General features: G+C 34.7%; 1 protein-coding gene across 1 annotated transcript; it reads left to right on the top strand.

The window, feature by feature from the left end:
* Positions 1 to 12,991: 12,991 nt before the first annotated feature.
* Positions 12,992 to 19,775, top strand: LOC100789146 (putative pentatricopeptide repeat-containing protein At3g11460, mitochondrial). The gene is made up of 5 exons (XM_003537025.5): positions 12,992 to 15,841; positions 17,128 to 18,316; positions 18,411 to 18,473; positions 18,759 to 18,821; positions 19,529 to 19,775. Exon 1 carries the CDS (start codon positions 13,516 to 13,518, stop codon positions 15,406 to 15,408), a length of 1,893 nt encoding a protein of 630 aa, XP_003537073.1. The 5' UTR covers positions 12,992 to 13,515; the 3' UTR covers positions 15,409 to 15,841; positions 17,128 to 18,316; positions 18,411 to 18,473; positions 18,759 to 18,821; positions 19,529 to 19,775.
* Positions 19,776 to 23,031: the final 3,256 nt, after the last annotated feature.

The following is a 23,031-nucleotide window of genomic DNA, read 5'->3' on the forward strand; positions in this document are numbered from 1 at the left end:
TCGTGTGATAATGTCCTTATGAGCTTGATCATTGCATTGCATATTTTAATTTCAATTTCAATTGGTAAAATCCATTATGTTCCTTTTATTGCTGACTTATTAATTATGGAGAAAAATAAAAGCAAATAAGGATACATTTATGCCAGAAAATTGTCTCTCAGTTGCGCATGTTTTCAGTTCAATTTGATCTTGATGAATTTTAGATTGTTGCTATCAAGCTTATGATTTGGGCTGAGTTTCTATTAAGCTTATCAAAAAAATTTGTCTCGCGTGGTCTTTAAACAAGAACAAAGTGTGTGTAAAATTAAATGAACTTTGAAAAAAGTAAACAAAAACATCAGAAGCTGTTAAAAACTGTTTTAGGCCCGATAATCCTAACCCAATAAAGGTCCAACTTGTTTTTGAACCAAATCAACTAACCCACACAACTCAAAAGATTTGATTTGAAACTTGCCTTAGTTGAAGGCCAATAGCTAGGTATGGAATTATTGTGGTTGGGTGGGCAATTTTGGGTCGGAACTCGATCAAACTCGATTGTTGAGAAAATCCATCATCAAGGATATAATCAAGATACGAAGAAACAACTACAAATTATCCATTGTTAAAACTATGAATCTATGTAATGTAATGATGTTAGTTAAATTAGCCATGATTCAAACTTTAAATTAGTCATTGTTAAAACTAAACAACTAGTCATTAGTCAAATTAGTCATTATTTAAACTAACTTTTAGTTAAATTTGGCGCTGTTGAAAAATTCTATCTGAAACCCAAACCCTCGAGGTTCTACCTATTTAGCCCCTGTTGTGCTCCTACTTAAATTATATTGCCACACCTACATATTCACATTACCTATCTTAATGTAATTGGCTCTGAATATTAGGATAAAGTAGTTTAGAGAGATATATAAGCTGAATTAGATGGTTAAGGATGAATGAAAGAAAGGAAAAATCGCAAGTTTAATTTATTTGTTAATAAAAATTATTTTAATAATTAATATTTGTTAATAAATTAAAAAAATAAAATAACTTTATCACTTCTTGTATTCTTTTATTTTGGTACCGTCCTTAGCTTAATCTGATAGGAACTGTATTTTGCAGCTCAAGACATATCTAACTCTGAATTGGCAACTTTGTTTAAGTGGCATGCATTTTCCCCCATGATTGAAGACATATCTAACTATGAATCGGTAACTTTGTTTAAGTGACATGCATTTTCCCCCCATGATTGAAGACATATCTAACTCTGAATCGGTAACTCTGAATCGGTAATGTGCAAAGTGGAGGGTTTGAGTGCGGATATTATGTCATGCACTGGATGTGGTGCATCGTGACTGCCGGTTTGAAGGATGACTGACACAAGGTAAACATAATGCATGGAGTTACAATTGTAACTTTGGTTAATATTTCTTAAGTTGCTAATAATTTTATCTAATGTTAATTTTGTAGTGGTTTTTTGATGGCTCATCGTTAGACGTGGAGGCCATCACAACAGTTCGACAGAAATGGGCAACTTACTTTTTAACTTTTAGGAAAAGCAGTTGCTAAATTTGATTTGTATTATGTACAAGTACATTTTTCCTGTGGTTTCATCAAAGAATTAGAACAATTATGTCTGCAACTTTGTATGTTGGATACATTAGAGGATCATTAATTCAAAAAAGGGTATTCAATTTGCATGGACTTATATATGTAGGATGCATGTCATTTGATGCTATTGTTCAAATTTCATTCCTAGTATCGTGTAATTAGGATACATTTGATTAGATATGATCTTCGTACTTCCTGGTTTTGTGTTTGGTGCATCAACTTCAGCTTACCAGGTTCATGTGTCTCTTTCTCAATTTGTCAATTTCTCTTGTGCATCAACTTGACAAGGATTGTGTTTTGACTGAGCAAGCTCTACCTGCTGATCTTGTTAAAAGGTAATCCTTATCTTACAAGTTAAAAAAATGCTCCTAAGGCAAAAAAAAAAAGTGTCTATGATTCCTAGTGGTAATTGAAATGCATGTAAGAATTCATAGTGGTAAAAATTTGATTCTGTATAAACATTTAGATTTTAAATGTATACCAGGAATCTTGATCCCATTTATTTACTTGTAAGATGAATTTTATTTGTATGTTAGTAAGGATACATTTGAAATCTATTTCTGCAATACCGTATAATCTATTTCTATAATTAATGGTCCAATATTTTCACACTTGTCATATGTACATAAATGATTTTATAAATATTGAAAATCATAATGATGCTTTTGGTTGACATAATGTGCGTCTGATTTAATTTATAGGTACCAGAGATCAATGTAAAAAAAAAAATGCATCAATAAAACGAAAAAAAAAATTAGACATACAAAGACGGTTCCCACAAATATCGTAAAATGACAACATAATGTAGACCTACAAAGACGGTTCCCGTAACCGTCGTAAATTAGCATAACATACAAATACGTTTCCCGTAAAACGTCTTAGTATGCAATCTTGACATGCCATCTACGACGGTTCCCTGTGACCGTCATAAACTTATGTTCATACAAAGACGGTCATCAAAACCGTCTTAAAATGAAAATTATGATTATTAGAATTAAGACGGTTTTCCGATAATCGTCGTAAACAATGTGCACCTACTAAGACGGTCTTTGTAACCGTCTTAATATCCCAAAATTATTTGTAGACTTTAAAACGGTTATTTAAGAAACGTTGTAATTTTTAACACATACTAAGACGGTTATTCTTAACCGTCGTAGTATGTAAAACTTACAACGACGGTTCTCATAACTGTCGTAAAATAGCTGATACATTTTACGACGTTGGCATTAACGACGGTTGAAAACCATCGTGACATGGGCATAAGAACCGAATTAAAATCCAATTTTTCTAGTAGTGTAATTTTCTATAATATTGTGCTCCTCCTCTCTCTTCTATCTCCACTGCTGCACGAGACTCTACCGACAATAACACCATATTATGGTTAATAGTCTTTTATTAAAGTTTTTTAATGATTAATAATTTAATTTATAATTAATTTAATATCTCTAATGATTACAATTATTAGTTAGTAATCTATCGGGGGCCAAAATCACAAATTTATAAAGTTAGAAAGACCAAATATTACAATTAAAAATCAAGGGGACCAAAATCATAGATTTAGAAAAATAGGGGAAATAAAATTACAATTCAACCTAAAAATTATTGAATAGTATAATAATTGTTTAATACAAATCTATAATTGAGTAGTTTATACATATATTTTATCTATTTACTAATTTGTTTATTATTTTTCAATTTATTAAAATAGTAGTAGTAAATGAAACAAAATAAGTGTGTAAAGTATTTTATTTTTTTGCCATTTTGTTATTGACTAAAATAGAATTGTTGTGAGCATTGATAAGAAACGCAAATGGTATTAAGCTATGTATGTTGTACGGGGAAACATGAAAGCTATATGTTTAATTAATCATGAAAGTCACGAGGGAGGGGGCCTTGATTTCATCTATATGTATATATATGTATATATATATATATATATATATATATATATATATATATATATTAATTATACCGGATAGGTATTTAATTAAGACAGAAGAATATCTATTTGGTCCTTTATAAGGCAAAGGTGATCGTAATCAACCAAAGGATTAGGCTCCTTAATCATACTTAAAGACAAATTATCATATATTTGCTCACAAAGGCCTCAAGTTCAAGGCCCAAAAAGGTTTGAATATATAGAGTTGATGTCCTCAAAGTAAAGACCATTGTTCAATTCACATTTATTATCTTATTTATTTAAAGTCAAGACCTTACTTGAACATCGGATTGCCTCTCATAGGTACACCCTTTCAGACAAACATCATACCAAGCACTAAGGCAAGACGAATAGGAGCAAGGAGCACAAGTGAAGGAGTCTAGTGTCCAGCCACTATTTGGAAAAAACATTTTGGCGCATGTTGTCGCCATAAGTCACATGTCCTCTTTTCTTGGGAGAGATATGAGTGAACTTTGATGCATCTCCCGTCATATGTTTAGAGCATCCGCTATCTATGTACCAATTCTTCTTCAAGGATACCTCTTCATCGCTTTCATAACTCTTGGACATTAGACTCAGGTTTACAATTTCGTTTTCTGAATCTTCAGATGAGTCCTTATCATTGTCATCCCATGTAATGCAGGCCTTCTTTGCCTTTTTTTCATTAACAATTTTCTTTTCATATTTCTCTATTCTTTTCTTGAATATTGGGTAATCAACCCTCAGATGTCTAGGTTGATTGCATTCATAGCATTTTAGAGTAGAGAATGAATCTTCTGCCCTTCTTTTTTATTTAAAATTTGATCTTCTTTGATTTCCTCTAACTCTTAGAAATTTGTTGAATCTTTTTACAAAAAGACTAAGATCATCATCTTTGTCTATTTCAATTGAATCCTCCTTATCACTTTCTTCTTGGATTGAAGATGAAACTTTAAGAGCAATTCCTTTCTTCTTCTTATCATTCTCCTCATGTTGATTCAATCTCTTCAACTCCATTTCATGTTCCTATAACTTTCTAAACAATGTTGCAAGAGACATGTTAGAAAGATATCTTGATTCAGTAATGGTTGTTACCTTTGGTTGTCATTCCCTGCTTAAGCATCTCAAAACTTTATTGACAAGATCTTCATTTGGAAATATTTTTCCTAAGGATGTAAGATGATTTACTATGTGTGTGAATCTCTTTTGCATGTCTTGTATGGTTTCATTAGGATTCATTCTAAGTAATTCGTATTCATGAGTTAAAGTATTTATCCTAGATCTTTTCACATTTGTTGTCCCTTCATGGGTTACTTGTAAGGTATCCCACATATCTTTTGCATTTTTGCAATTTGACACCCTAAAGTATTCATCCATTCCTAATACAGATGTAATTATATTTTTGGCTTTTAAATTGTATTGAACTAACCTCTTTTCCTCCTCGCTCCATTGATCCCTAGGTTTTTCTATGGTTTTATTTCCTACCATCATAGTGGGGATGTAAGATCCAATTTCTATGGCTTCCCAGATATTCAGATCTATAACCTCTATAAAAATTTGCATGCGGGTTTTCCAATAATGATAACCCTCGCCATTGAAAACAAGAGGCCTATTAATAGAATTTCCCTCAGGAAATGGAAATTTAAATGAAGTCATATCTATTCTTGAAATTTTTAAACTTTAGACAATAATCATGCTCTGATACCACTTGTTAGACAAGTGACCTCAGTATCTTAAGAAGGGGGGGTTAAATTAAGATACAAAACTTTGCCTAATTAAAATTTAATACAAAAAGAGAATTAAATTTTAATTATGCAAAGTTTTGTATCTTAATTCAACCCCAATTCTTAAGATATTGAGGTCACTTGTCTAACAAATGGAATAGAGGAAAGAGCTTAAGAAAGAAGAAATGGAATAATAAAAAAAAAGATGTATTACTCAAATAACTGACAAAAGTATAGTTAAGAGTACTAGGAAAATAGTAGTTTCATACCTATGGCCTACATGTTGGAAAAATAACCCTTGACGAGAACTTATTGATAACTAGTTTGCTCTATATTTTTTCCAACCTACATTGCAGAACAAAAGCAAGAAACATAATGAGTTGTTGACACCAGATATTATTTTTGGGCAAGAAAGTAGCAAGACATTACGAACTGAAATTGCACCTTCTCATAGTCTCAAATGTTTAGAGAAAAGTTAGCAAAAGTTAGTGGCATCTTGTAGCCCTACAACTATATGTCATTTTTTAAGAGCAAGGTAATGTGTTTCACACTGTTCAATAATAACACTGCCAAAGTGATAAAACTGTAGGGAAGCAAGTCCATTTTACCTTTGGATTTGATATACAGAGTAAACCAAGGGCCAAAGGAATTGCTCGGCGAATATTCTGCTTTCCATATTGTACAAGATGTTCTAATGATCAAATTGCCATCTCAAGTCCCAATTCTTCAGCCATAGCTACCATAGCAATTCCAAGCACAACAAGACCTTGGTGAGTTTCACCTTTATTAAGATGTTGTGAACAATGACCCAACAAATTTTGAACTTGCAAGAAAGAAGCACCAACAAAATATTAAAATAAAAAGATGCATCCGCAATCAGCAATTATAAACATAGAAAGGTGCAGCAAAAGTTTCATTTTTTAAAAAAAAATTCATAACTAGTTCATCACAAGATTGTACCTTGAGAACATTTCCAATTCCAGCATAGGCACATGAAAGTAGTGTCATGTCAGAGCACTTTCTAATTTTTTCATTGAAAGTCTTTGAAACTTCGATAATTTCCTCAACACTGTCCTGCAGTAACAAAGCACAATGTAAAGAGTGAATATAACAATGCGTACAAGCCTTTCATGGTTTTATATACTAGTGGGGATTAAAATCAAGTATGGTATATAATCATGCTAAATCCATATCCATACAATTCATATCACATGAAGCACATGATGGGAAAGTACTAGAAATCATACAATTGATATCTAAAGTTTAAACAACTTATAGCATGACAACTTTTCCAGACAGTCTAGATCAAATTACCAAGACCTGGAATCTTTTTAAGGCAATTGTAAGAATATTTGGAGCGCATTTCACAGTAAGGCGTTTCCATGCTTTGACATAATCCTTGCACCTGACAAGCAGCAGGAATCCTTGTACCAAAAGCAAATGTTTGAATTCTATCTTCATTGATAAAACTTGCTTTCTACCAAATAAATAAGAAATATGCTATAATCAGACCAAAAGCAACTACTAAATTAAGGATAAATTTTATGGTTAATTCTCAAGCAAAACATATTTATCAGTTTCTATCATTTGAAGGGGACAGAAGTCAATACAAAAAGTTTCTAAAATTGAAAAAGCAAACTAGCTAGCATTAACATAAAACTAAATTACCTTAATGGGTCTCACTTTCTGTTGTGATTCACTAATGTTGTATTTTTACTAATTGATTATGTCGATAATAGCAAATTATAGTCTAGTTAGCTTCATGGAGAATTATGATTTTTAAACAATTTGATTTAGACACAAAAAAAATCCACATTGAAAATGAAATTGAAACAATGATTCATTTTTAGTGATGGAAGTAGTAAATTTTAGAGATGAGGGCAGTTAAAAATGAATCATTCAAAGTAAAATGAATTCAGGGGTCAACAGAAACACATATCTAACATAAGTGAGGCGGAAAAAAATGAATAAATCTAACATAAGTGAGAAGCTCTAACAATGACCAAAAAGATTCATTCAGAGTATAGGAAGTTAAAAAATGAATCACCTCTGTAACATCCCATTTTTTTCATAAATAAATTTAAAAAGTTTTTTAGTAAAAATAATAAAAATAAATAAATAGAGTAAATAATAGGTCGTAAATGCCTCTAGCTATAAATAGCAACATGCTAGGTTTTTCAAACTGACTCCTCAGCCTCCTCTGCCTCTCATTTTCGTTTTTTCCCTTCTCCTCTCAAGACTCTTTCTTTTTCCCGCAGCCCACAAAACCTGTCTCAGAAAAAATGATGATTTCAGACTCATGCACCGTTGGATCTTTGTGAAATTTGAGTATGACGTTCGCAACCAAATTTCGAGCATTCTCACCGTTGGGAATTGCAAAATCATGTCTGAGCTTAGAGGAAAACCCTTCGAAATGTAGCCTTTTATTTTCCCGCAGAAACCCAAAACTGTCTCGGTAAAACTATGATCCCGGTTTCGTTAACCGTTGGATTTTCATGAAATTTGGATATGTTGTTAAAAATTCAATTTCGCACAGTCTCACCGTTGGGATTTGGGAGATAATATTCTTGGTGGGAGAAAAAGGAATCGCATGAAGATAGTACAAGTGGAGGCTTCGATCTCTTCTCCGTCTCTCTAACGTTCGAGAATTCTATCGGAGCAGTCGGAGGAAAAACTGGAGGAATCTCAAGGAACCGCTAGAGATGTCGCTATCATTGTCGGAAGACACGTGAGTACGCTTAGAGGTAAGGGATGAGTTATTCACAATTGGGGGTTAGTGAGAACATGTGTTGGGATCCTTAGAGAACTAAATTTGGGTTTATTTTGGGATGTTTATTGAATTATAATTTTTCTTTATGATTATGAATACAATATTATTGTGTTATATGCACCAATTGATTTCCTGATTAGAATTAATTGATAAACTTGAGTGCTCTTGATGTCCTTGTGTTTAACCCATGATTTTGATTAATTGATTTTGATACAATTGTGAGAAACTATTTTAGAGGTTTTACATCCCATGTTGTGATAAAATCTTTTGTATAAATTGTTATGTTGAGATTATGAAATGATGATTCGAACTGTGAGTATGTGATAAATTGAACATGTGACGGATAATGAAATACATGTATATTGAGATGAGATGTGTGTATTGAATTGTGAACTATGAACTGTGCAATCACACAATTGTAAGACCCTTTAAGGACGACGAGTATTGTTATGGGATCCACTGTGGAAACCCAACGAGTTAAAATGATTTTGAAAACAATTGAGTAAATGTGTGTATTGCATAGTTCATAGGTAAAGTGTATATGATTCATGAGGTGTGATAACATGTTAAATTGAGATTGTACCATTGTGATTGAGATTAAGTGTATGTGATAAATTGAGTATGTATATGATTGAGATATATATGTGCATTGAGGTGTTGTGTGCATTGAGTTGTGAACTATGAATTGTACAATCACACGATCATAAGTCCCTTCAAGGGCGACGAGTTAATGCTAAGTCCCTTTTAGGGCAACGAGTTGATGCTAAGTCCATTTTTGGGCGACGAGTTAATGTTAAGTCCCTTTAAGGGCAACGAGTTAATGATAAGACCCTTAAAGGGCGACGAGTTAAAATTATTTTGAGAACAATTGAGGAGCCGTGTGTTTTGTACAATTCATAGATAAAGTCTGTGTGCTAAAATATTTTCTGGGTTGGACCTGAATCAGGAGGGAGAGACCCTGACGGACTCTTCAAAGTGTAGGCCTTGGGGGTCACACGGTTTGAGTGCTCCTTTAATCCTATGTTGATCCCATATGGTTGGAGCATTCTCGCAAAACACTGTGACCCTGACTGGTCTCCCTATGATATTACCTAGTGAGAGTGACTTGACTTGCTAGTGTGTGGTTTGTCTTGTCATGTACTCCTAGGCGCTCGACGAGGTTTTTCATTGACATGGTACCACATTGCATATAGAATTGAGTCTTAGCATAACTATTTCATGCGTTTGCTAATTGTTTATTATGAAATTGATGTGTTATTATGTCTTGATCAGAGCGTGTGATTCTTGTGTAATGTGATTGATGATTGAAAAGTGTGATTGATGGATGGAAAGTGAACTTTGAATGACAAAGTGGTGGAATTACGTGAATTACGTGTAAGTAAGTTTTATTTGGTTTATATGATATGTATATCTAACTGTCTTGTTTCTCTATTAGTTAGGAATGTGATAACTCATTCCCTATGTGTTGTTTGTGTTTGGATCCTGTGATGATCTTGAACTTTGTGTTCGGGGGAGCAGATGACTAGGTGAATTGCTTTAAGGAACATTATGCTGAAGGACATCGAGACACAACGCTCTGATAGAATGTGACAGTGGGACATAAGTTTTTATATTGGTTGTATGATGTTAGTCTATTTTATTTTATTTCACTGATTTAATAAAATATCTATGTAAATTTTGACGGCCTTATTTTGAGCCGAATATGTTTTAATAAGTTTTAATTGATAATAGTGAAGTGAATGTGAACCTTTTACCTGTGTGAATTTGGTTACCAATATTTTTATATATTTTGTTTATTTATATATATGTCGGGGTAGAGGGTGTCACAACCTCCACCTAAATACAGCTCCATAAACAAAGAGTAAAATTCATTCAGAGTATATACAAAGATAAAAAAAAAATGAATGATTCAGAGTAAAAAGCATTGAGGTTCAAGAGAAACACAAATATCTAACATAATTGAGAACCTCTAACAATGACCAAAAAGATTCATTGAGAGTTTAGAAAGTTAAAAAAAATGAATGACTTTCACATAAATACAACTCCATAAACAAAGTGTAGAAAGTTAACTTCTTCTGCTTCTATTCATACTTCCACGCACAAGGAATTTGGATTGAGTTCCACTATCTTTTTTCTTGAATCTGATTCCACTCCATGGTGATGCAATCCTACCCCCCAAGGGCATTGGATAGAAGATTGGCCAGAGATGCAAGATAAGATCCTAGGGTTCTCATAAGCCTTAGGATAGATTTCGGACCCATGGGCTAAGTATGAGCCCACTTATCTTTGTATATATTATATTAAAGTTTCATTATTTTTGGGCCTTGTATTTAGGGCTCCATAGTGTAGGAGGGTACCCTAGTAATCTAGGATTTTTCAGCCCTTGTATTTTAGGGCACCTAGACTAGTTTTTGTATTAGGGGTAGTTTTGTAATTTCACATGCATTAAGTGTACTATTTGATGTGTGTGTGTTGGGAGATAAATTTAATTAAATTGGGAGAAGCCCAATCCAATTAAATTTTGGACCATCTTAAGGGGGAGGTGAGCATTTGCTTGCTACACCCCATTGCCACATCATATAGTCACATTTTGTGTATGTTCTTCATGCTTTACATGTCTCATGACACCTAAGCACACTTAATGGAGAATCTTGGACTTGATCTTGGATTAATGGGCTGAACCATAGCTAAAATTCACTAATCATAATTAGTGAAATTTTGGCTCCACCAATTCAAATTCAAGTGAAATTTGAATAGAAATTCAAATTTTCCTCCAATTTTGTGTGACACTTAGACTATAAATAGAGGCCTTGTGTGTGCATTTTTTTAACTTTGATCATTTGAGAATTACACTTCAAAATTCATACCCCATTTGAGGCACAAAATTGCGTGCCCCTTCTCTCCCTCTCCCTTTACTCATCTTCTCCTACCTTCAAGCTCTTATCCATGGCTTCCTATGATGGTGAACTTCTTCTTGACTCATCTTCTCCTTGAAGTGGCATCTCCAATCATCTTTCTTCCTTCTCCATTCCGCTGCCATGATCTTCAAGAAGCAAATGACTCCATTGATGAAGAAGATCTAAGGCCTACAAGCTCCACATGAAGCTATGTCACATGGCTTCATCACTTAATCCTTTTCAGTCTTCAGATCCCCCACACCAACATCATTTAATGGATTTTCCACTTCAACCCACTCTTGTGTTCCTGTTTGATACTCACATCCAATTTCAATGTGATCGATGACAAAAATTTCCTACTCTGGAAGTGGTAGGTGGAGACAGTGATTAAGAAATTCACCGAGTGAAGTTACAAACCCAAAAATGAAAATATGGAATAAATTATATTAGATAAAATAAAGAAAGAAGGCTAGAGAGAAGAAATCCATATAGTGCATGTTCTTTGATGAAGATAGGAAGGCTTCGAATCCTTTTAATGCATTCCCACATTGTCCAAGATCCTACAGTAAGTAACTTGTCTCCATATCATACACCTGTGTTAAGTGGGAAAAAGATCAACAACTGCTCGCTATAAATCACACCAGAAGTTCATCACTACATGCCCAATTAAGTCTTAAAGACATTGTAACTGTGCATACACAGTGAGAGAAAGTTTCCGCCCCTTTCGAAGGGAACCCAAATGCCAACGCTGAAAAATATACGTGTTTTTCAATGTTGTGAAGCTCTTCGTGAAGTTTGGCTCTCCTACTAAGCAGAGACGCTAACATCGTGGACGAGTTCACTGTACCCTTTTGCCCTAAAACAAAATATTGTGTTATAGGTTTAATAACCCAAAATAAAATCAATTCAACCAGAGAGTAGCAAAAATAAAGGGTTATTACCTTTCGATTCCATGTTTGAGAGATGGATAGTATCAGCGAGTCTGCAAAAGTTATTACCTTTTGTGCAATGTCATTTTATTCGTGCTCATCTCAACCACCGCTATCAGACAAGGAAACCTCACTTCTCAAGCAGTGGCGGTGCGCAACAAAGACAACCTCATCAAAACCCCAAAATCCAAATATGGTTGGCCAAGGCGGCGCTCGACGGAGTCAACACCCTCACTCACCATCAACGTCGAAGTCGAGTACAACATCGACAACAATCACGGGAGTGACGACGAGGGAGACCGCAAAAGCAATAATGAGGGACACCGCAAGAGCGACAGTGAGGGGCTAGGTCAAGATGAAACTAATGAGGGTATGAGTGAGAGGGAAAAAACGTAAAATGAATGTCTGAGAGTCATTTAATTGACAGCGCATAGCACAATGGTGTCTCCAAAAATGTCATGGATTTCTCATTTTTACGATGGTCATAATAGGAACCGTCCATGTAATCGTCGTTGTTTACACATGTCATAATTACAAAAATGTCATCACAAATTCTTTTAAGACGATTTCGAAAGACCGATGTAAAAATGTGCATAGTAAAAGTCTCTTTTTCTAGGAGTACAACTTCAAAATTATTTTTGTTATATCATTGAGACACATTAATAATAAAAGTCAAAGAGAGTCTCTTAAAAAAATATTATTTTTATTAAATCATAGTGATCCAAAGAGAGCCTCCTCTATTTTGTGTGTTGTGTGTTACTGATAAATAATAGCATGACTTTATATTGTGTTTTATTAGTTCTACTTTTTTTTTTTAAAGAAAGAAACATGATAATACACATCATTAAAATCAGTATTTTAGTACTATTTTTATGGTATAAAATTAATATTTTTAAATAATTAAATTTTATATTAAATAAATTATATTATAATTAAAATATATAATAAATAAATAATTTAATTATATAAATTGTATTTTATATTTATAATAAATAATTTAATTATGGTATAAAGTCAAATTTTTTGAATCTCCTACGAATACTTTTTTCCTTTTTAATCTTAATTGTCCATAACTTGGCTTCCAAATATTTATATTACCTCAAATTGTGATGGTTCTGAAAAAATCTTTAGATCATCCCGCTGAATTCTATCATTTTCATTTTATACAAATGCTAAGGACATGCTTTTAAAGTCTATCCAGTTTGATAATGCATCATGATATGTCCAAGGACATATATCAATGATTAATGTTGTTGGAAATGAAAGCCTGCCTTTTATTGCTGAAGCTGAAATGGTTGTCTCATCCACATGCTCAGTTATACACCATTCTTTATAAACACACAAGGAAATAGTATTGGGATGGATGTAGTTATATTTGACTCTTATCAACATTATATATGAAACTCCTTATGGTTGGATTCAACATCTTTTTAGTGTTTTTAGAGCCACGTTGCTTCAAATTTCTTCTAACTCCCTTGTTGCAATAGTAATTAAGTACACAAATTTTGCTTATAAGAAGAACTACTTGAAAATAAAGGTGGTAAACTTTGAAAATAATAAACATATTTTCTGATATAAAAAAAATAACCCGATTATTCAAATTAGTTAATTGTATTTATATTCTCAGGCCACGAAATATTAACTTTATAAGTTAGGTGGGTTGTAAGGTGTGGGTAACATATGCTTACCGATGAGCGCCGATCAACTCCGCGAGAGTGCGGCGGCGCCACCGCGCTGGAACCCAACGACGGCGTGGAACAACCAGCTCCGGCAGCTATCGAAGCAACGCCAATACAGAGAAGCCCTAACCCTATACCGCCACATGCTCCGTTCCTCCTTTTTCCCCAACACCTTCACCTTCCCCTTCCTCCTCAAATCTTGCGCCTTTCTCTCTCTCCCTCTCGCCGCATCACAACTCCACGCCCACGTCATCCGAACCGGGTCCCAACCCGACCCGTATACCCGCTCCTCCCTGATCAATACCTACGCGAAATGCTCCCTCCACCACCACGCCCGCAAGGTGTTCGACGAAATGCCAAACCCCACCATCTGCTACAACGCAATGATCTCAGGCTATTCCTTCAACTCCAAGCCCCTGCACGCCGTTTGCTTGTTCCGTAAAATGCGGAGAGAGGAAGAAGACGGCCTGGACGTTGACGTTAATGTTAATGCCGTTACACTGCTGAGTTTGGTTTCTGGGTGTTCCGTCGCTACCCATTTGACCATTGGCGTGTGCCTTCACGGTTGCTGTGTTAGGTTCGGGTTTGTGACTGATTTGGCTGTGGCCAATAGTCTGGTCACCATGTATGTTAAGTGTGGGGAGGTTGAACTTGCGCGTAAAGTGTTTGATGAAATGCTTGTTAGGGATTTGATTACGTGGAATGCTATGATTTCTGGGTATGCACAAAATGGGCATGCTAGGTGTGTTTTGGAGGTTTATAGTGAGATGAAGTTGAGTGGGGTGAGTGCCGATGCTGTTACCCTTCTTGGGGTTATGTCGGCTTGTGCAAACCTTGGTGCACAAGGGATTGGTCGCGAGGTGGAGCGTGAGATTGAGCGGCGTGGATTTGGTTGTAATCCATTTCTGAGGAATGCGCTTGTGAATATGTATGCTAGGTGTGGGAATTTGACTCGGGCGCGCGAGGTTTTTGATCGCTCGGGGGAGAAGAGTGTGGTTTCGTGGACGGCGATCATTGGTGGGTATGGCATCCATGGCCATGGGGAGGTTGCATTGGAGCTTTTTGATGAGATGGTTGAGTCGGCTGTTAGGCCAGATAAGACGGTTTTTGTGAGTGTTCTTTCAGCGTGCAGCCATGCTGGGTTGACTGATAGGGGCTTGGAGTACTTTAAGGAAATGGAGAGGAAGTATGGTTTGCAGCCTGGTCCAGAGCACTATTCTTGTGTGGTGGATCTTTTAGGCCGGGCCGGGAGATTGGAGGAAGCTGTGAATCTTATAAAGTCAATGAAGGTGAAACCTGATGGTGCTGTTTGGGGTGCCCTTTTGGGTGCTTGCAAGATTCATAAGAATGCGGAGATAGCAGAATTGGCCTTTCAGCATGTTGTTGAGCTTGAACCCACAAATATAGGTTACTATGTTTTGCTATCGAATATATACACCGATGCTAACAACTTAGAGGGGGTTTCAAGAGTTAGGGTCATGATGAGGGAACGCAAGCTTAGGAAGGATCCTGGATACAGCTATGTGGAATATAAAGGAAAAATGAACCTTTTTTACTCGGGGGATTTGAGCCATCCCCAAACTAAGCAAATATATAGGATGCTAGATGAATTGGAAAGTCTTGTGAAGGAGGTTCATCCACCAAATGAGAAATGTCAAGGACGGAGTGAAGAGCTCTTAATTGGTACAGGGGTGCACAGTGAAAAATTGGCAATTGCATTTGCTCTCTTGAACACTAAGAGTGGAACAGAGATTACTGTCATGAAAAACTTGAGAGTGTGTGTTGATTGTCATTTGTTTATTAAGTTGGTCAGCAAGATTGTCAATCGTCAATTTATTGTCAGAGATGCCACACGCTTTCACCATTTCAGAGATGGAATCTGCTCTTGCAAGGACTACTGGTGAAACCAATACAACACTATTTCTTAAACATTGGCTTTCAATACAGCACAATGATGTCTGACCTCACCTTGGTGGTTGTTGCTGTTGGTGAGTGAGGAGGACTGAGGACAATGCATCCATGTTGAGAAATTCTATAAATATGCATGACACAGTCATTTAGGAAAAAAAAGAAAAACATGTGAGACTTTACAGCTTGGAAAAGGTCGCCACTATGGTGCAAGATGTACAATGGTTTTTTACTTTCGATTATATACCTGTCTCCGTGAGAGACAATCCTATTTGGGTAAGAATATCTATAGCATGATGAGGCTAACTCTTCCAATGAAGATTTTGTTTTCGTATACAAGACTCAACCAGAGACCCTACTTAGAGAAAATCAAGCATGTACTACTTAAATCAATCACCGGTTGGTCAAGTGCAATTTTTAGTGCAAAGTGTAAGGCATCTTTCATTTGCTGACGTTGAAAAGATGAAGGATTTAAGTTTTACCAAATTTCACAGATGTACTAAAATTTATTATCTGCTGCTTTTTAATTCATCTTTGCAGCATAGCTACATAGCTAGTATGATCTGATTTATTAGCGTTATTCTTGTTGCTTCTGCACCGTGAAAATCTCTAAAGAGAAATTTTTAGCATATTTCTTGTTATCATTTTCCCCTCTTTTTAATCTGAACTCGAACCAAATCTTATTCCTACAATTTTGGACTGCTAGAAACTTGTTTACACTTGTTGACTTTTTTCACAGAGGAAGGTGCTTTGCACTTAATTCCTTTTGATTTCTCTCATATTTTAATGAACTATTTTTTTTATGTGCTCGACTGTATTTTCTACCCATCAGAGTGAACTATTTATATTCAACAATATTGCAAAGGTAATCAATGCCAAAACAATTTACAAGCGAACAATTTAGATACCACTGCTTCCTAAGATGCATTAATCCTGGCTATACCAATTCTCCTAAAATATTTCTATTTCCAAGTGAGAGAATAGAACAATTTATCTGTAATTATCATGATCTCTCATGCATAATAATGAATACATGCTCATATTTACTGTTTAGAAGGTCTAAACTTTATATATATATTTATTCTCTTTCTATTTCCACACTTTCTCCTCTCCCTATTCTTTTTACTCCATTTTCAATTATTTTATACTCCTGATAAATCCCCCCCTCCCCTGTAAGGGGGCCTACTTGCCCTGGCCAATCCGTGTTTTTAGGTGTTAAATTGATCATTTGTGTTAGACTCTCTGTATAGTACGTGTTTGACGTGTATTCTGTCAGAACTGAGCCAACAATTGCTAGTTAGAGACAGTTAGGGGTTCACTCTATTGTAACCGATTCAGAAGTGATACACTTCTAAATATAGTTTGATTTCAGATCTAGAATAGTCTCTTTCTCTCAAATCTTTTCATGTAAACTTTCTCTTTGGTTCTTAAAATCTAACATGGTATCAAGAGCTGAATTTTGGTGCACATCCATTGTTTCCCCTTCAAATTCATTCCAGAGCTAAGATATTATCCTAAATCTGTGGAAAACATGGCTAGTGTGATCTGATTTATTAACATTATTCTTGTTGCTTCTGCAGTGTGAATTTTGGACTACCGGAATCTTGTTTACACTTGTTGGCATTTTTTTTACTGATATTGTTGTACTGTTTTGTATTTGACATTGTTGCAAGTCTATAACTTGTTTAACTTTATTTATTTATTTTGTTTTGCAGTGACTGATCACGATCATGTTTTGGACTCTGGTAATAGAGCATACTGCTGTATCGAATACTGGTTTTGGGCATAGCCTCACTTGTAGTCACAGTAAGAGGGTGTAAAAACCAATCTGATGTTTGGAATTACTTCACGCTAGATCCTAAGTCAAAAGAGAAGGCTATATGCAGCCATTGCCGTTGCACTCAAGTGTGGTCACGGAACAAGTTCCATGAAATGCAAGATTGATCCAAATAGTGAAGTGAACAAGAAGCTGAAATCAACTTCCTTCTCAACAACAAATGCTTCTTACCCTTCACAAGCCAAATTTGACTAGGAGGAATGTTGGAAGCGTTTGCGAAGATGGTTGTTACTATGGAGCTTCCTTTAAGTTTGTGGAGCATAAATCCTTCCGTGAATGTACGAGTGTTGTACAACCGAGATTCCGTCCTATCTCATGTCATTCCGTTATTTACTATAAAATGATGGGTTATACACATGTATCTCATGTTTTGGCAAGAAGTCTAAAAGTCAGTTGTGAGGCACACACATCGGCAATGTTGAGAAACATAGTTCTTCAATTTAGACCTTTCAATATCCTACAATAACAAAGCATCTCATGTTAGTGTATGGCGTGAGATAGGACGAAATTTTCAGTTGCACAACACTCATACATTCACGGGAGGTTTTATGCTCCACAAACTTAACAGGAAGCTCCATGGCAACAACCATCTTCGCAAATGCTTTCCGACATTCCTCCTTGTTAAATTTGTCTTGTGAAGAGGAAGAAACATTTCTTGTTGGGAAGGAAATTGATTCAGTTTCTTATTCACTTCACTGTCCAGATTAATCTTGTATTTCTTCATATGATTAATCATGGAACTCATTCCATGTCTGCACTTGAGTGGGCGATGACAATGGTTGCCAAGTCAAGCACCACCAAATTTGAGTTGAATAATACTTGGACGAAGAGAAAGAATGGTTAGAACCCTAACTTTGATATCTTAAACTGGTGAAAGATGAATTCAACTCAATTACCAATCTTGGGAACATTGCAAAAGAGGTGTTGGCTTATACCCACCTTCACTGTGCCATCTGAATCTGCCTTTAGTGTTGGAGGACAGGTGCACAGAAGATTGACTCAGAGGATCACCTACACCATTGCCATCAAAAGAGAGAATATTGAAGAGATTGACAAAATTGAGCAAGGTGAGATAAAAAGATATATTTAATAGAACGTTATTACTTATTTGATTATGACTTGATAAATAATATTCATAGGATGCCTTTTATTTTTTTGCAGAAGTGGTCTTCCCTCAAGATGGTGGTGTTAGCTCAAGCTATCCTATTCTTTATGAGGATTAAAGTAAGCTTACTTTCAATAATGAGTATCTTGTAGTTGACAAACATAATTACATGTCTGCTAGTAAATCTCAAATCTGTGAATGCTTTGATTCCTGGATGAATAAATTGTTAATTCTTAGATTTAGTGAACTTTCTGTGTGTACTTTGCAGCGCTGAGACTTGGGGATTTCCCCTTTCAGTAACTTCTTAGCTCAAGTTTCACAAGTTATTAGACAATTCTTGCTTTTGTTTCACTTGAAGCATCAGTGCTTAAGTGCTTATGTTTTCTTCTTTTTTGTGTTTGCAGATTGAAATACTATCTATTCTTGTGCTTGAAGATTCTATGCTGGAGAGTAGAGAAAGGTGCATGGTAAGTTCATATGTGTTTTTTCCATCATAGACTCAACCTTATTTTGTGATGGTATTTTGAGTATAGAGAGATTTTCCTGTTGCAATTAGTTTTAATTCTTACTATGATGTTCATGATTGCTCATATTTAACTGTTATAAGTTCCATCTAGTTTTGCTGCTGAAAATTTTGAAAAAAAAAATTGTGTTTTGTGGCATTTACTTGTTAGTTTTCTAAGGAGAGCTAATTATGACTAAATTCAGTATTACTATGTGGTACTATGTGGTTAAATGACTAAGTTGATTGGAAATTTTGTACTTTCGGCGTATAATTTATCAATAATTTCTCAAGCTCTTGGGGAACTTTTGCTACACTTTGTTGAGCATAACTGTGAAGTGTGGTTCAAAAATCAAATTGAGGTTTCAGCGTGTGATTCTACTAAACAGATATCCATTATCAGTACCCTGTAAGATATTGCAGCTGCAATTGTAGTTGAGTACCACAATTTAAAACCTTGACAAGGAGTACACTTGGTAAAGCGTGTGTGCCTCAGGGAAAATTTCAAATTAATAAACAAGTTGTTTGTATTGTATTTGTATATCAATTTTTGATTATCTGATTTAGCAATTGGAAGAAGCTGTAATTAGTTTTAATTTTTACTATGATGTTCATGATTGCTCAGATTTAACTGTAAGTGTGTTATTTGAAAAAGCTTTTAATCTCTGGCAGGTTGAAGGCTAGATAACTTTCATTCTTTCAGCACAGCATTTGACTTAAGTCAGTGTCTCTGTCTTTCTTGTCTTGTGTACTGATACGGTATTGCAACCGAAATGACACAAGCTTGGATAGAAGCATTGCTTTGGACTTTGGTCGTGTTTTTTGAATTCCTTGACGTGCCAGTTGCAGCAGTTTTAAAAACGACTTATGTGGGGATCTCTTTGAAACCATTTCAGAAAATTAAATACATTCTTACTCATTTCTTATGTGAGCACATAAATGAATTATGAAGTTTTATTTATTTTTGTTACCTATTAACAAAATTGTCCACTTGATATAGCTTCAGCAAGACCGCTTCTATTTTTTTAGTTTTTTAAATAGTGCCTTTTGTGAGAAAGTGGAAAATGATCTTGTTTTTATCCCAATGAAGCGTGGGTATAGCAATAAATATAGCTGCTCTAAGTACTCTATGGAGAGAGTGTGGCTGTCATACAACAACAACGCCTTATCATTTTCTAATATTTCTTTGAGGGCTTAGTAAGTTCATTGATTTGTAAATTATTCCACTCAACTCGGACGAATAACTCTTTTTAATATATAATCTCAGAATTGTCATTGCAAAGAATGTTAGAACAAGTTAATTATTAGGACTTACTGTTTTTAAAATACTATCGTTCATATTCACACCAAATTTTCTTCAGTTTTGATTTAAGATAAAAGAATATTTTTTCTTCAAAAAAAGCATCGTCACCATACAAATTAATAAAATTTAAACAATTTTCTTAATGAGCTAGGTGTGTATGTAGATCACCATACAAATACTTTTTTTTTTTAATCAAACTAGAAAATAACAATAACACGATAAAACATAAGGAGGCTTTTTTGCTTCTCAAATAGAATTCTCAGGTAGGGCTTGCATTCACTTTATGTAACTTGGTTAATAAAACCATCAATTTAAATTGAGGGTTATGCTTACCAGATGAATATGTTCTTTATATTTTCTAATTATATAAAACTGAAGATTAATAACGACATTCAATTTTCTTTTTGGTGTAGAACGGTAACAGTGAAGTTTGAACTTGAAATTACAAGCAAATTATCCAAACTTCCACTACAGGTTTGACCCTAGTGGATTTCAGAATGACATTCAATCTTCACAATTATAAAACAACTTAAATTAAATAACATGTTAGACTGGATAGCATTTAAAAAAAATATATATTATGGTTAATAAAAATAAGGAAGTCTGTAAAAAATAACACACTATGAATGGTAATTTTCAAACATTTTAATGTATAAATAAATCATAATCATAACACTATAAATTACATGGACTACAACTTTGTTGACTAGAGTTCCACAACTAAAGAGACCACGAAATCCAGGAGTGCAATATGCTCCAAACCAAATCTAGGCAACAAGAACAAATGGAGCACTAAAATAAATTGGAACCACCTTCCAAGATGCTAAAAGAAGGTCGAATGTAAAGCTATTGCAGAAATTTCCATTTCATTAATCCTCAACATATGGGATTGTTTTCCTTAGGGTCAGATTTATTGGAATACTCCCATTGCCTGCAAACCACAAACATGATATTGTAGTAACTATCCAAACTCATAATAGTAGCACAAATTATGCTATTCACACAATTGTTGGAGACATAAATGGACACAAGTACGAATGTGGCTGTTTAATATGCAAACATGCAACCACGTACGTTATAATGTCGTAATACTGTGCTACTAGCATTAATACAGTATACTCCTTATAACACAAGACTTGATACCTGCATCGGTACCATCCTGTTCTATACAAACGGCAGCGTAATGAGAACCAGCCAACTCCAGAACCACAAACTGCCAATTGCTTGACGGATTCTTCACATCATCCGAAGGCTCAACAGTAACATCAGGTGCCTGTCAGCAGGGTAAAATGCTAAAGGTAGACAAAGCCAAATATATCACCTTCCAAAATTTAATAGGCTAATACTGAAGCATGGGTTCATACACTATACTGCAGTAGTGACCTGAATATTAGCTTATATATTTTACCACATGCCCATATGACAGCAATTGACTCTAGAGGAAAAATCAACTTATCAAATATTATTCTAATTAGGAGCCCTCTATATTTCAAAGTTCAAAGAAACTTTGCAAGAGCGAGACATATCTCGAGCATGGTTGTCTCCTTTCATAAGGTCTCTTAATCGAATAGTGAAAGTCTTAAAAGGTGAGGCTGAGAAGCCCCTCCCTATTGCTTTTACATAAGCCTCCTATAAATGGGAAATGTATCTGTAAGTGACAGCAGCAGAACCGTAAAACAGATTGAATTTCAACCTACAAGTTATGCTGACTAACTATATTATGCTTATAATTGTTTTAAAACATATAAGCTTCAAAGGAGATTTGTGCGTAACTGCATATGACCCTATATTTGACATCTACTTGAATATTTTGCAGGGAAAAAAACACTTGTAAACAAATCAAAATTTAAAAAGGCATCTTGTATATCTCCCATGGGCAAGAGCTACAAACGTTATTTTTATTAGAGCTAACAAAAAGGGAACAAATCATGTAGACAACTTTGAAAAATATTATATTAACTTGCATCTTTACCCGTCGAGAAGAAGTTCAAACAACATTTTTATGGTTTAACCTGAACATCAATTAATGTAAGAAGATGTTTTTAAAGTAACTCCAGTTTCATAATAATATGGAAATGTATTACCAATATCTTTAAAGCCAATATAAGGTAGAACCTTTTAACTCGTTTGGTACACCAATGCCCCATTACTTTTCTAATAATGTTAAAAGAAAATGAAAATTGGATATGAAGCTAAAGAAAAAAGTAACCTATTTTTCTCAATATCATAGTTCAAACTTCAAAGAGTTGCATTTGTTTCTCAACTGACTCTTAACCTTGTAAATAGGAATCCTAACAGCAATAGCAACATTCAATATACTTACTACTAACCTTCAGAGTCCATAATTTAATAAACTCCTGAAGCTGAAGTTCAATATACTTATAAATTTGCATATGATGTGAATTGAAGGAAAAGGTGGGAGTTTGAGACCAATTCGTCGAAGGATCATTTTGCAAAATGGAAGGATCATTTACAAATACCAAAATGGAAGGATCATTTTGCAATTTAATTTAGCATATGAATTTTATGCAAGAGAATCAAATAAAAGGGCTTTAGTTTTCTGTTACCGGAAATCGAACGCGGGTCTCCGGGTGAAAGCAGATATCCTAACTGCTGGACGACACCGGATTATTTAAGTTTAAGTAAAGTTTTTTAGTGAAAGAAAATAAATGGATTTTGCACTCATGTTAAAGTCAACTTTATTTTATTTATTTATTTATAGTAATTATTTTATGCTAAGGTAAGTGTTTTTTTTTTTTAACATTAACGTGCTTTTTATTTACAACAAACCATAGCTGGACACGTGTTAGTTTTTCATTATTGACGGGAAGAGAGTTGGTTTGTGAGTTATGTCTAAGATCGAGGGAAACAA

Source organism: Glycine max, chromosome 10 (genome assembly GCF_000004515.6).
Source record: "Glycine max cultivar Williams 82 chromosome 10, Glycine_max_v4.0, whole genome shotgun sequence".
NCBI lineage: Eukaryota > Viridiplantae > Streptophyta > Magnoliopsida > Fabales > Fabaceae > Glycine > Glycine max.